Here is a 15,274-nt window from a genome sequence, read left to right as displayed (position 1 = left end):
ACACCCCAAATCAACGCCACTAAAAGGGAGGAGGAGGCCGGCGTCGACCATCACCACTCTAACGAACAGTGGAACGCCGGAAGTTTGCCGGAGGAGTTTTCCGTCGAGTCGAGGGATCGTTCCGAGTGGTTTACGGCGGAAGGAGTCGACCAGAGGAGGGAAGGGATGTCGGTCGGCGGGACACAGCAGAGCCTGAGGAAGGCCCTCGGCGCCCTCAAGGACTCCACCACCGTCAACCTTGCCAAGGTCAACAGCGCCTTCGTGGTTAGGGTTTCTCTTTCTCAGTTGATTTCTATCACTGATTCCTTTTCTTTACTTCTTGTTTTTGGGATTTGATTTTGTGGTTTTGTTAAAAGGATCTGGACGTTGCGATCGTGAAGGCGACGAATCACGTGGAGCGGCCGGCCAAAGAGAAGCACATTCAGGGTTAGGAGATTCCCCTTTCTTTCTTTTTTTTAGTTTTAAGAATTGATTGTTAGGTTTTGGTTATGGGTTTCTTGTTTTTTGGAGTTTGATTGTGGATTTTGTTTCCGTTTCCGGCAGCTATATTCTCGGCGATCTCTGCTTCGAAACCTAGGGCGGACGTCGCTTACTGCATTCACGCTCTTGCACGGCGGCTCGCTAAGACGCATAATTGGGCGGTATGCTGTCATGCATTCTCAATCCCGCGTTAGTTCTGTTGAATTGTGCAGTAGTTATTTCTGCGTAGTGCTTTTCGTGTGGAGAACCGGTTGGTTGGCTGTTTATTTATTTCTCTACCTGCCAATTGTTGCCACTGATGGATAAAAATGGTGAACTGGACCTGAGATCTCCGATGCTAAGATCGATCAATTGAACCAAACAGTTGGCCGTCCTATCGGTAGATCTCTGACAGCTTATTTCAATTCAATTTTTGGTCACTGCATTTTTTTCTGAAAATGCTGTGTTAATCGACGACCAGACCTTTGGTCATCCTGTCAATGGATCTCGGACTGCTTAATTTAATTCAATTTTTGGTCACTGCATTTTGTTCAGAAAATGCAATTTGTTATGTTAATTCGCTAATTGACTGCTTTTTGCAAAACTGAATTCTACTTGGTGTTTCACTCACCGATAGTGATGAATTCTGTTCTGATATATATACGATTGGATCTACGTCTATCAAGGCCCAGATTTTGCAAAAGTAAGCAAGATATGACAGAGATGAGATGTGGTTTGTTGATTCCGTAGAAGTTGGGGATAATGGTGATGATAAAGTTGGTGCCTACGAAGATGTATACTTCAGACTTCGGAGAGCAATTGTGGAACATGTCCTTAAACAAAACTCCTGAAACTAGAATGCTTAGTAAAAAATGGGCCTCTACATTTTACATATAGAAAGATGATCTGGCACCCCAAATGTCTTTTTTGTTGGCATCCTATTTCTGATTGAATTGTAGGATTCAGATGACATGCATTTGAATGATATACTTTTTTGGCGATTGTGATCTTATCGTACCCTGCCAATATTGTCATTGTCATTTTATTGGTTCAACCACTTGCAGTTTTGGACAAGACAGCTAAATTGATAGATGTCCAATTCTTTTTTGATGGTTTAGTGTTGACATGAAATGGAACTCAGGATCCTAGTAACAAGCAGCAGAGGGTTCTTCAATGCTGCTGACGTGCTCCCCACTGTCAAACACGCTTATGGAAAAATGTTTCATCCATTGAGTTCCTTTTCTGGAAATAAGGGAACTTAAGAGGAAAGGATTCCTGTTAGCCTGAACGGTTTGGCCCAGATTTTACGAGTTTACACCATTTTTGTTATGCATGTTTAGAGCTTCTTAAATTAATTGTGGCTATTATTTTTCTCAAAGTAGACATCTGAACTCTGATGTAGCAGACTAATTGATCAACTGATTTAATGTCCAATATGTTTTTTGTGAAACATAACTGATCAACGGAGTTGCTTCTATCTGAAAAGGCCACTATTAATGTTGATCTCAAAATTGAATGAGAATCTACTCTCGTAAGAAAAAAAAAGTGTTTTATTCTGTTTCATAAGTTTGATCCCACGTGTTAAACCTGATTGCGTATCTGATGTCTTCACAAATTTTAGGAAAATTTTCAAATAACCTCTAAAGTTTTTGGTCTAATTGATTTTGCACAACAGTAGTTTAAAAAATTTTGCTTGGGTTAAGCAAATGACACCCAGGTCAATTACGTCTAAGAACTTCTGTAGAATGATCGTTTTACCCATACACCTTCCCTAAATTAAAGGACCTGGTTATTTCGAAACTTGCACTGCCCTTATCAGTACCTCTCTCTTTCTGGTCATGATTTTAAATTATCTGGGAACCAGCATCGCTATTGAAGTAATGTGTGTTTGTGCCTCAGGTTGCACTGAAGACCCTTATTGTAATTCATCGTGCTTTGAGGGAAGTAGATCCCACATTTCGTGAAGAGCTTATAAATTACAGCAGAAATAGGGGTCATATGCTCAATTTGTCTCATTTTAAGGATGATTCAAGTCCAAATGGTAATCTACGCTCTGAACAGTTCTCTGATTCCAATATTTAAGGCTTATTTTGACTTTTCCTTTTGTCATCTTATGATTAGCATGGGACTGCTCAGCATGGGTGAGGGTTTATGCATTGTTTCTAGAAGAGAGATTGGAATGCTTCCGTGTTCTCAAATATGACATTGAGACAGACCGACCGGTACACATTTTCATATAACTTTTTTCTTTCCAGTTTCTTCATGCCATATGGTCTTTTCAAACTGCCTTGTTTATGGAAACTAATACAGATAGCTGCAGCATAAAGAGCCATACGGTCTTTTCAAACTGCCTTGATTTTTCGGGCATAATTTCAATTAATGACAATTTTATATTTGGCATTCTTAGGCTATTTTTTGTACCTGATCTATTGATTTATATGTTGTGGGCATTCAAGTTTTGTCACTCATGTTGCATTATTTTTTTAATTTCATATGGTAATAATCAATATCTCCATATATTTTGCTTCATGTTCAAATCTCTATCTGATTCTCTTTATTAGGACTTATCTTGAGATGTGGATGCTCTTGGACCTTGGAGTAAATTGGGTTGCTTCTTGATAAAAGGACATTATTAGGCTAACTAACACAATTCGCCACTATGGTATTTTAAGAATCGTTAGGGGTAGAAAAACTTGGTGAACATCTCTCTCTCTCTCTCCACATGCACATATGCAGACACAGACGTGCATGCACACACACATTGCTTGACTGGTGTACTTGGCTCTCTATGCGCTTCGAGTCCCAGAATGCACTTCCCAGCTATATGTGACACACTTTTGGTCCCATCTCCACTCTATTAACAGCTGGCATTGCTGATCTTCTTAAGTGCTTAGTCTTTTCTCAGGAAAAGCAACCTTATGTGAATGCTTTATGAATTTATTCTATTTCTAGTCATTCATGTTATTAATGCTATTCTTTTGTTTAAGATTTCATTTCAATGGCATTCTGATCTCTTAATGAAACTAAATCTTTTGGCTGTCGATATCACATTTCTCTGTTTAAGGGAAATCGATCATTGATTAGGCAGAAAAGTGGGTTTAATTTATGAATTTTTCTTTTGTCAAATTTGTCCATTTCCACTCCAACTTCAGTCAATAAACTTGAAGTTACTTCTTGTACTGTTCAAATAATTTATGTTAAACATAGGAACCTGAAGGTTTGAGCTGCTGTTTATGTCTACATCCTTTTTGTTGCTTTGATTTATGTTGTTCAATGAAGCTTTGTTACATTAACCCAATAGACAACAATACATATGAACTGGAATTTTATTGGCAGAGAACAAGGGACTTGGACACAGTTGATTTACTTGATCAATTGCCTGCAATGCAACAGCTCCTTTTCCGACTTCTTGCTTGCCAGGTAAGAGTTTCACTAAATTTATTACTGCTTCACTTGGCTTTCTTACTCTGAGAACATGTTTCGATAAAGCAAATAGGATTAGTAGGCTTTGGTGTCGCTTTGACTGAAGAATGTTTTTTATTTGATGTTTCTGCAGCCACAAGGGTCAGCTGTATATAATTTTGTCATCCAGTTAACCCTTTCAATGGTAAATAACAGCTGAATTATTTGGTACCTTAATGCTGTCCTTTTGTTGTATATTATGTTACATCTGCAACCATGCATGTATTTTTATGAAATTGTGAAAAATAAAAAAGGATTTATGCCAAGGGCAATAGTGATTGATGATGGATCTCTTCCTTGGCGATACTATTTAATTATCTCATGTCTCCTCATGTTCTTGATGACATAATGTGGCTTAGGTTGCTCGAGAAAGCATAAAGATTTATAATGCCATTAGTGATGGCACTATCAATTTGGTTGATAAGGTAAATTTTGTGCCTGTAATTTACTTGTCTTGTGGTTACTTGAAGGATACCTTGACATCTGATACTCTTTCAGTTCTTTGAGATGCAACGCCATGATGCTGTCAGAGCTCTTGATATTTACCGAAGAGCAGGTCAGCAGGTACTCTTATCAGCATTATTTTTCTAAATCATTACTTGTGTGAATTCATAAATCTCTCTCTCAACCTTTGTTTTATTAATTTCAGGCTGAAGGTTTGTCAAAATTTTATGAAGTATGTAAGGCCCTTGATGTTGGACGTGGAGAAAAGTTTATCAAGATTGAACAGGTCCTTTGTGTTCTTCTCTAGCCCTTTCTTTTGATACATGAATTGTTGTTGTTAAGACAAATCCATCTTTTGGGCTTTCATTTGTTCAAGTCACAACCGATAGTTGACATTTAATTCCTGGTTATTAATGCAGCCACCTGCATCATTCCTCACGGCAATGGAGGAGTATGTGAAGGAAGCTCCACGCGCTTCATCAGTCCACCGCAGAGATCTGGTATAGACTTAATTTCTCTTGAATCTATATATGCATCTGCATTTCTGATGTGGGGATCATGATGCTGCATTATGCTTTCAAGTAGTGGATATTGATGCTTGCTTAGATGCAAGTATTTAATGAACTGCCTTTTGGTGGTAGGAAAACCAGTTGTATGGTTAGGTATCCAGCCTGGCCTAGGCCTGGCACAATTTGTTTGGGCATGGGTGCAAGCTTCTTTTCATTGTGGCCTGGCCTGATCTTGCCTAGTCTGATTTGCATGCTACTTATAACTGATTAGCACCAGCCATGGTCTTGAGCCAATAAAATCCACTCCTGTTCTAACATTGGGCTGTTTTTTCCCAAAGGTTGATAGTTGATACTCTCAAAATATTCCCACATAAAATTTCTTCTAGAGAAAGATTAAATAAAATAAGCAAGGGTATGAATAAGAGGTGCATTGAAGAATTTTTTAAAAAATGATAAACATTGTTAGCATGTATATTTTTCTAATCATTCAAAAAGCTTAAGGGCATTACTTTTTAGGCTTTTCCTCTATGGATAGACCCTTTAAGTCATAGTTGCATGACCATACAATCAACAATTCTGAATATGGGTTTGTTTCTTAGGCAGTTTCTTCTTGCTTGATCCACAGTGGAAAGAGAACCCTTGATAGCTGGAGAAAAACCTGGAAAACTTACCTAGTGTGGCTTTCTGATTTTCTTTTTTTATATAAGGATTTCTTTGTTTAGTACATTTTCTGAAGGAATGCCCCCTTAATTGGTCTGGTACTGATACCTAGTGCTGCTGTGTAAGATATAGCAGACTTAAAGCACTAAATGAGTAGTTACGTAAGTGTGATCCCAGCCTAACCATAATCTCATGAGAATAATACACTGAAAAAACAAGATACAGGTTAGAAGACATCCTGGAAACCAGCTTTCTGGCTTATTAAGGAATTATGTGCAGTCTTTTCCCAAAATCTGCAAATAAACTTTCGCTAGAATATCAAGTTTTCATGTCAAATTTGTGGACTCTCACAAAAACAATAACTAAAAAATGGTTTGTGATTGTGTTTATAATAACTGCACTGTAGATTTGTTAAATTTCAGAATTCACTGATTGCCATAAAGCTGGTTTCCTGGTTATGGTCATCTACTGCAATATCTCGTCATAATCTAGTACCAGGATATAAAGCTTATGCCTGTTGAGCTGCATTCTTCAACCATTTTCAGATTTGTGTGGAAAGCTTCATGAAGTGTTGAATTTGTTTTTAATGTTTCCTCATAGCCACTCATGTACCTCATGCTAAAGTCAGTTTAATCATGATGCAAGTCTTTTTCCCTTTTTTGGAATCACAGGCAAGTGATGGAAAGGATACTCCCAAAGTTGTTCTGGCTCTGGAGTATAAGAAGTTGCCAGAGGCAGAGGAGGTACAGGTGCAAGAGGCACCTGTTCCATCCCCACAACCAGTGCAAGAGCCAGTGAAAACAGAGACTCCTAAATCTGAACCAGTTGATTTGTTGGTAATGTTTCTTTTGTCAATGTAACATTGTAAGATTGATATTCACTTTTCTCTTTAGATGGAAGAATTCTAATCTCTCGTTTAATTAAATGGTTTCTAGGGATTGAATGACTCCAAACCTGACACATCAGCTCTTGATGAGAAAAATGCTTTAGCACTCGCAATTGTTCCTGCTGGTTAGTTATTCAGTGGACCTAGAGAAATTTATGATCGCTTTAAGCAAATAGGGGTTAACATGCTTTTGTTTCCTGTCAACAGACATGAAACCAACTGGTCCTGATTTGGCAACCACAACCACTGGCTGGGAGTTGGCACTTGTGACTACTCCAAGTTCCAATGATGGTGCTTTAGTAGAAAGCAAGCTGGTAATGATCCCTACTTTCTTCGCATTTGTGGCAATCTATAAAGGGCATAACAGAATATGCCGTTAATCATCCAAAATGAAGAAAGAAAAGAACTTAAAACAGTTTTTTTTAACAATTTTAATTTTAAAAGAAATTGGATTAGAGTTAGGCTGGTCTTTGCTTTAAGTTGATCCTAAACGGCCACACATCATCATTTCAATTGCTGGAGCACATTTTCAGTTGTTCATTCATTAGTTCTGGACGTACAAATGCCAATTTTTTTTCAGCGTATTGATTTGACTTTTTGAAAACTTTGATCAAATACACTGATAATTTCCAAGTAAATCTACAGTATCAATAATCCTATACAACAACAACAACAACGCCTTCATCCCAAACAATTGGGGTTGGCGATATGAACCAAAAAGAAAATCATTTTGGGTCCTCCACATGAATCCTTCTCCTCCAATCATTTCTATCCAATGTCATGTCCTCAGTGAGGTTCAAAGCATTCATATCCTTTCTTATCATCTCCATCCAAGTCTTCTTAGGCCTACCCCGACCTCTTTTAGCTAATAGATTTTCCCATTTCTCCATCCTTCTAACCGGAGCATCATTAGGCCTTCGCCGAATATGCCCAAACCATCGTAAACGATTCTCACTCATCTTATTTTCAATGGATGGAACGCCTACCTTCTTATGTATTTCCTCATTCCGAATCTTATCTTTTAGTGTATTTTCACACATCCATCGAAGCATACGCATCTCAGTTACACTCATTTTTTGCAAATGATGTCTCTTGGCAGCTCAACATTTCGTACCATATAGTAAAGCGGGTTTAATTGTCATCCTATAAAACTTTCCCTTCAACCGCAATGACATTCTACGATCGCACAACACTCCAGTTGCACTTTTCCATTTCATCCACCCAACCTTAATCCTATGATTTAAATTACCATCAATTTCTCCATTCTTTTGAATGATAGATCCCAAATATTTGAAACAATCATCCACCGCTATTTGTTGCTCACCAAGCTTCACTACACTCTCATCACTACTTCGTTGCTTACTAAACCGACATTTCATATATTCTGTCTTACTTTTACTCAACGTAAAACCTCTTGCTTCCAAAGTCTGTCTCCATAATTCTAACTTAGCATTAACCCCAGCTCTAGACTCATCAATCAAAACAATATCATCAGCAAACAACATACACCACGACACATTTTCTTGAATTGATCTTGTAAGTTCATCTATCACTATAGCAAAAAGGAAAGGGCTTAATGCAGATCCTTGATGTAACCCAACCATTATAGGAAAGTTGGTTGTCACCCTTCCACAAGTGCGGACATTGGTTATTACTCCTTGTCAAACAGTTTATATGGAATAATCATGTCAAACAGTTTAATCATGTCATAAAATAATCATGTCAAACTGTATCAATAATCCTATATCATAAAATAATCATGTCAAACAGTTTAATCTTGAGGTTAGAACTACTATGTGCATCCTAGTTGCCGTCACAATTCTGGAAAGTTCATAAGCATCAGTCCTCTCCAGTGTACTTAGGCTTAGTCTTTGTTGTGTTTGTAGTGGCTTCTTAATGTTATTTTTGGCATTGTGTAAAGCTTTAAGGGAATTATAGTGTTTTCAATTACCTAGGGTGTAACTTCTGTGATATCACAGAAGAATGAAGCGCACTTTGTTTGCTTTTGAATTGTGTGGGCTATCTTGATTGATTTAGGTGGTGGTTGGATGTATTTATTTTGAGCACTTGTTCATGTTCATTTTAAACAACCAAACATTATGTAAGCCACTGATATCCTTTTCTATAAAAACATTGTAGAACTGTAAAAGCAATGCTGGGAGATTGTTGCACCAAATGAAAGACAACATTAATATCACTAAAAGAGTTCAGTCACCTGTAATATTGTGGGGCTCTATGCAAAGATATTGTTTGATAAAAGCTCTATAAAAAGAGATTTGTTCAAATCTTTTAAATTGATTGTTCAATCCAGGAAACTTATATCCAGTGCTATAACTTCCTGATACTCTGCCAGTGTGTTTTAGAAAAGAAGATAATTTCTAAGTTACAAATAATTTTATATCCTTTCAAGTTCCTGTTTTATTTTAGCTTTTAGGAGTGAAAGTTCCTTGTGAAAATTTTCCATAGGATGTCAATGTACATTATAGGTATGTGTAGGAGAAAGATTGATATTTTATGTCTACAATAGACCAAATGGGTAGGTGAGAAAGCAAAAGTGATAGAACCTTGGGGATATAAGATTTGGTATACAGGAATAAATAGCAATAGGAATGGAGTAGGGATTGTTATGAGTCGTGAGTTTATAGATAATATTGTTGAGGTCCGTAGGAAGGGTGATAGGATTTTACTTATTAAATTAGTATTAGGTATGGATATTATTAATATTATTAATGTTTATGCACCTCAAGTAAGTTTAGATGATTTCATTAAGCGTCAATTTTGGTAAGATTTAGAGGGAGTAGTACAAGGAATATCTTATGGAGAAAAGCTTTTCATCAGTGACCTTAATGGACATGTAGGCATTAGTAGGGATGGATTTAAGAGTATCCATGGAGTCTATGGTATAGGAGAAAGAAACGAAAGTGGAGAAAGGATTTTAGATTTTGGTTTGTCCTATGATATGATCTTAGCAAACACTTGGTTTAGGAAGAGGGAGTCTCACCTAGTAACATTTAAAAATGGGGTTAATACGAGTCAAATAAATTCTTTCCTACTTAGAAAGAGAGATAGGGGTTGTTGCATCGATTGTAAGGTTATATCGGAAGAAAGTGTAGCTACACAACATAGAGTTTTAATTTTAGATCTTAGAATTAGACAATGCCGTAAAAGGGATAGACATAGGATAAATCCTAGAATTAAGTGGTGGGCACTGAAAGGAGCTAAACAAGAAATGTTTGTAAAGCAGGTAGTTAAGGAAATTGATTGGTGTCTTGAGAAGGATTCAGAATCAATGTAGAATAACATAGCGAGTGGCATGAGAAAGATGGCTAAGAAGGTATGGGGTGAGTCTAAAGGCGGTGCACCGCTAGGTAAGGATACATCATGGTGGAACGAGGATGTCAAATTAGAGTGTTATAGAAATCTAAGAGTCGTGATAATGAGAATTTGGAGAAGTATATTATAGCAAAGAAGGAAGCTAAAAAAGTAGTTCGAAACGCGAGGGATAAGGTATATAAGGAGGTTTATGACAAGTTGGATACCAAAGAGGGCGAGAAGGATATTTATAGGCTTGCAAAGATGAGATAGGAAATCGAGGGATCTGGGTATGGTTAGATGTATCAAAGATGAAACACAAAGGGTTTTAGTCAAAGATGAGGAGATTAAGGAGAGATGGAAAGATTATTTTGATAAGCTATTTAATGAAAGTCATGCTCAGGATCTTGGAGACTTCTCAATTCCTTTTCATGAGATGAATCGTGACTTCATGCTCAAGATTCAAAAGAAAGAAATTGCAGAGTCTTTGAAGAAAATGAAATCAAGAAGGGCAGTTGGCCCAGATGGTATACCTATCGAGGCTTGAAAATGCTTGGGAGAGAAAGGTTTAGAATGGTTGACAAATTTTTTTAACGGCGGACAAATACGATGCCTAATGAGTGGAGGAAGAGTACTTTGGTGCCTCTATATAAGAATAAGGGTGATATACAAGATTGCACAAACTATCGTGATATAAAACTCATGAGTCATACTATGAAACTTTGGGAGAGCGTGATTGAGTCTAGGTTGAGGAAGGTTGTCATGATATCGGAGAATCAATTTGGTTTTATGCCTGGAAGATCAACTATGGAAGTTATATATCTTCTTAGACAACTTATTGAGAGATATAGAGAGAGGAACAAAGATTTGCATATGGTTTTTATTGATTTGAGGAAGGCATACGATAAAATACCTAGGGACGTTCTCTGGTAGACAATGATGAAGAAAGGTGTTTCTCTCAAGTATATTAGTATAATTAAAGATATGTATGAAGGAGCAGTAACCAATGTCCGCACTTGTGGAGGGGTGACAACCAATTTTCCTATAACGGTTGGGTTACATCAAGGATCTGCATTAAGCCCTTTCCTTTTTGCTATAGTGATGGATGAGTTTACGAGATCAATTCAAGAAAATGTGTCGTGATGTATGTTGTTTGCTGATGATATTGTTTTGATTGATGAGTCTAGAGCTGGGGTTAATGCTAAGTTAGAATTATGGAGACAGACATTGGAAGCAAGAGGTTTTAAGTTGAGTAAGAGTAAGACAAAATATATGGAATGTCGGTTTAGTAAGCAACGAAGTAGTGATGGGAGTGTAGTGAAGCTTGGTGAGCAACAAATAGCGGTGGATGATTGTTTCAAATATTTGGGATCTATCATTCAAAAGAATGGAGAAATTGATGGTAATTTAAATCATAGGATTAAGGTTGGGTGGATGAAATGGAAAAGTGCAACTGGAGTGTTGTGCGATCGTAGAATGTCATTGCGGTTGAAGGAAATGTTTTATAGGACGACTATTAGGCCCGCTTTACTATATGGTACGGAATGTTGGGCTGACAAGAGACATCATATTCAAAAAATGAGTGTAGCTGAGATGCGTATGCTTAGATGGATGTGTGGAAATACAATAAAAGATAAGATTCAGAATGAGGAGATACGTAAGAAGGGCGTTGCACCCATTGAAAATAAGATGAGAGAGAATCGTTTACAGTGGTTTGGACATATCGGCGAAGGCCTAATGATGCTCCAGTTAGAAGGATGAAGAAATGGGAAAATATATTAGTTAAAAGAGGTCGGGGTAGGACTAGGAAGACTTGGATGGAGATGATAGGAAAGGATATGAATGCTTTGAACCTCACCGAGGACATGGCATTGGATAGAAATGATTGGAGGAGAAGGATTCATGTGGAAGACCTAGAGTGATTTTCTTTTTTGGTTCATATCGCCGACCCCAATTGTTTTGGGATGAAGGCGTAGTTGTTGCTGTATGGGTATAGGTGACGGTTCATGAATTTGGAGATATTTATTAAATCTAGATGAGTTTGATCTATAGATCTTGCCACTGTGTTTTTTTTTTTTTTGATAAGATGCTATTGAAAATTAGAGTGCCTAAACTTCGTCAGAATGTGTGCTTATATTTCTCTATGAATCTGCGCCAAAACTGGTAAAAATTTTGGTGCAGGTTTCCTTACACATTTATTTGTGCATACATGTTTGATAGATGGCAAAGAATTTGTTTAGCTAGTGGTGAAATTTACATGTTTTAACATGGGCACAGAAGCTAAAATGTAGTGTCCTGTTAGCAGAAGTGTCAACCTTAGATTTGTTGCATGTGCACTTGCGAAAATCATTTTAGCTTTAAATCTTTAAAAACAAATATATGACAGATTTTGGGATGTCCAAACACCTTAGGTAACAGCGCTGCAACATCTAGCTATGAAACTGTTGCCTTTGGTGTTCCAGAGACCTCTTGTAGAAAATGAAGGTGCAAAACATGGTATGTAAGGGACTGAATAAATCTAGTGAAATATGTTGTTACAACCAAGGTTATAAGTATCGTATCGTTACGGGCCCAAAGTAATACCATATCATAAAATATTGTAAATTTTTAATAAAAAATTTTCAAAATATCCAAAAAAATTAAAAAAAAATCGGAAAAATTAGGGGAAAATATAAAAAAAAAAATCATAACACATGAAACAATGATGAATTGCACAAAAGACAACCATAAAATCACATATGAAGCATTTGATTTATGTCTCCATGATCTACTATGAATGGCATGCATATCTCATAAGAAAAAAGTGAATTGTAAAATAATAAACAACAACACTAAGCTAACAAGTCATAAGAATTATAACAGTGCATGTTTACATGAACAAAAACAAAATTCCCAAGTGTTTCTCAATACTTAAAAATTTTACATAACTAATTTTTTTTAAGTTCAAACAAAAATGGGGACTTCCTCTTCTTGCAAGAAATCAAGCCCTAAATCACTCTCAAGTTCTTTAGGAGTTAACACAAACTCACCTTAACTTCTTATATATTTCAAAAACAAGAAGAAAGAAAAAATGAATTGAGTGCAACATAAAATGCACTAATTGTGTATCGTAAGATACACCTTGTATCATGGTGTATCGTGAGGGGGTGTATCGTATCGATTAGGCCCAAAGTAACGATTATATATATATATATATATATATATATATATATATATATATATATATATATATATATATATATATATATATATATATATATATATATATATATATATATATATATATCGGCTATAATACTTACGACACTGTTAACAACTATGATCACTTCCTCATGTCATGGGGTGGCATGCTTTCAAGGACATGGGAATCATGTTTTTAAACATCAAAGACATAGTTTCATTAAAAGGCAATAGACTTGTATTACTGAAAAATTATGACTCCTATTGGAAGAAATCTGTAGTTATAGAATTCAACAATATTCTACTGAAAAGAATAACTCAGGCAAAAATGCTCAATTTTTTTTGCTTATTATAAGAACATTTCCCCCCTTGTGTACTTGTGCATATTATTCATAGACTTTTATGCTAAAATTTATATATTCTTTGCTACTTATTATTGTATTAGCCACTTGATTTTTTTGTATTTAAGACATTAATACCAGTTTTCTTGTTTGTATTCAATGAATGTATAGTAGTCTAATTTTTTAATCACATATTTGAAAATAAGAAAATTATTTTAGATATCATGAATTTTTTAATATTAAAAATTTAGTTAACCTTGGATAATGGCAATACCATATGACATGATAAATTTGGCCTTGTTTACTTTTGAACGCACAAAAACTTTCTAATTCACCTTTCAAATGCTTAGCTTTCCACTTTGCATGGACCTATAAAAGTCCTTCCTTCTCACTTCCTCTCCCGTGTCTATCAACTTCTATGTAAACTTGGATTACTTCTGAAAGGCTGCCACAAAGGTACTGGTACTGGTATTGGTACTTCAGTGGGTACGAGTCAAACAAGTTTTGGGTTTGACCCAATCCAGACCTGAATCTTTTACTTGTTTTCGTCCATATTGAGGTGCATAAAGGCTTAACATCAAAATCGAGTTTAGTGGTTGCTGTTAGCTTAAATTACCCTGAGAGTAATGGAAAAAAAGGTGTTGCATAGAGAAATATAAAACGATAAACAAGTCTCTCCAACAAAACCTCTGCATGTTCCACACACTGACACACATCCACACTTGTTCTGTGCCTCTTTTTGTACCAGTTCTTTTTACTAACTTCCCTGAAAAGTTCCACACTGGAGATATATTTTTACTTCAGCAGCCCCATTTTTTTTTCCTGCTTTTGGTCTTTAAATTCATCATCCACTTCTAGACCAATTCCTGTGGCATGATCATAATGCTCTTTACTTGCAAGTAGGCTGGAGGATTGGACAAGCTTACGTTGGATAGCTTATATGATGATGCCATTACCAGAAGAGTAAACCAAAATGGGAGCTACCAGCCATGGCAGGAGGCTTCAAATCCCTTTGAGATGCAGCGTACTGCTCATGATCCATTTTATCCATCGAACATGGTTGCTCCACCTCAAGCTGTTCAGATGGCAGCTTTGGCGCAGCAGCAGCAGGCCCTCATGTTTCAGCAGCAGCAGCAGACGATGCTTGGCCAACAGCAGCAGGCCCTCATGTTTCAGCAGCAGCAGACGATGCTTGGCCAACAGCAGCAGCCTCTCAATCCATTTGGTAATCCATATGGTGGCATTTCTGTTCACCCCTATGGCTCAGCCATGCATGTTCCAGCTTATAATTCATATGGTACCCTGATTTAGTCGACTCAGGGAGATTTAGAGAGAGAAATAGCAGGATTACAGGATGCAATTACAAGATGGGGATAATGTGGTTCTGAGAGAGAGAGAGAGGTGTATAATATCATTGTCAGTTGTACGAACGCCTGTAGTGAGAGGGCATTGATTTGTTGTGGAGAGAACTCTTTGAATTTGAATGAACGTGTGAATAGGGGGATGCCCGTTACCAATTGTATTCATCCCCAATGGTAATATTTGTACTCTATGTTCCTTCCGTTGGGTAAATTATATGCCATCTGTATTTGATTTCTCTTACTTTATATATATATATATATATAATAGAAAATGCCTAGTTCACACTCCAGTTCTTATTTTTCAACTAGTTCCAAGGCTACTAGAATATGTTAATTAAAAATATGTGAACTGGACTGCAAGATTTTTATGGTTTGTTTTTGGTTTGTTACTTAAATTTTACTGCACGGATGTGTTCTGTATGCTTGGATTTATAGAAACAGGTTATTGGTTTACAAGCAATAATCTCTAAGGATTGAAAATCAACTTAGAATTTTTGTAAATATTAAATCATTCAAAAATGTTTTTTTTTTTAAACAAGATTTAAGTCTTCCTAAAAATGGACCACGTCAAACACAACTGCAGGGTCGGATTTGCAAAAAATGTATCAGAAATACTTAGTTGACACTCCAGTTCACATATTTCCAAATCCCATTTTCTTA

General features: G+C 36.6%; 1 protein-coding gene across 1 annotated transcript; it reads left to right on the top strand.

Moving 5' to 3' along the window:
* On the top strand, positions 1-14,848 carry LOC149842014 (putative clathrin assembly protein At5g35200). The gene is made up of 15 exons (XM_089998834.1): positions 1-264; positions 357-426; positions 544-641; positions 2,359-2,500; positions 2,581-2,681; positions 3,796-3,879; positions 4,016-4,066; positions 4,281-4,346; positions 4,420-4,485; positions 4,571-4,651; positions 4,785-4,865; positions 6,206-6,370; positions 6,470-6,545; positions 6,628-6,734; positions 14,157-14,848. Exons 1-15 carry the CDS (start codon positions 166-168, stop codon positions 14,562-14,564), a joined length of 1,695 nt encoding a protein of 564 aa, XP_089854960.1. The 5' UTR covers positions 1-165; the 3' UTR covers positions 14,565-14,848.
* The last annotated feature ends 426 nt before the right edge of the window (positions 14,849-15,274 follow it).

This window comes from Nuphar pumila, chromosome 3, assembly GCF_984573655.1.
Source record: "Nuphar pumila chromosome 3, dmNupPumi1.hap1.1, whole genome shotgun sequence".
NCBI classification, from domain to species: Eukaryota; Viridiplantae; Streptophyta; class Magnoliopsida; order Nymphaeales; family Nymphaeaceae; genus Nuphar; species Nuphar pumila.
The sequence above is the reverse complement of the archived record's forward strand: the minus strand, read 5'-3'. Positions and strand labels throughout refer to the sequence as shown.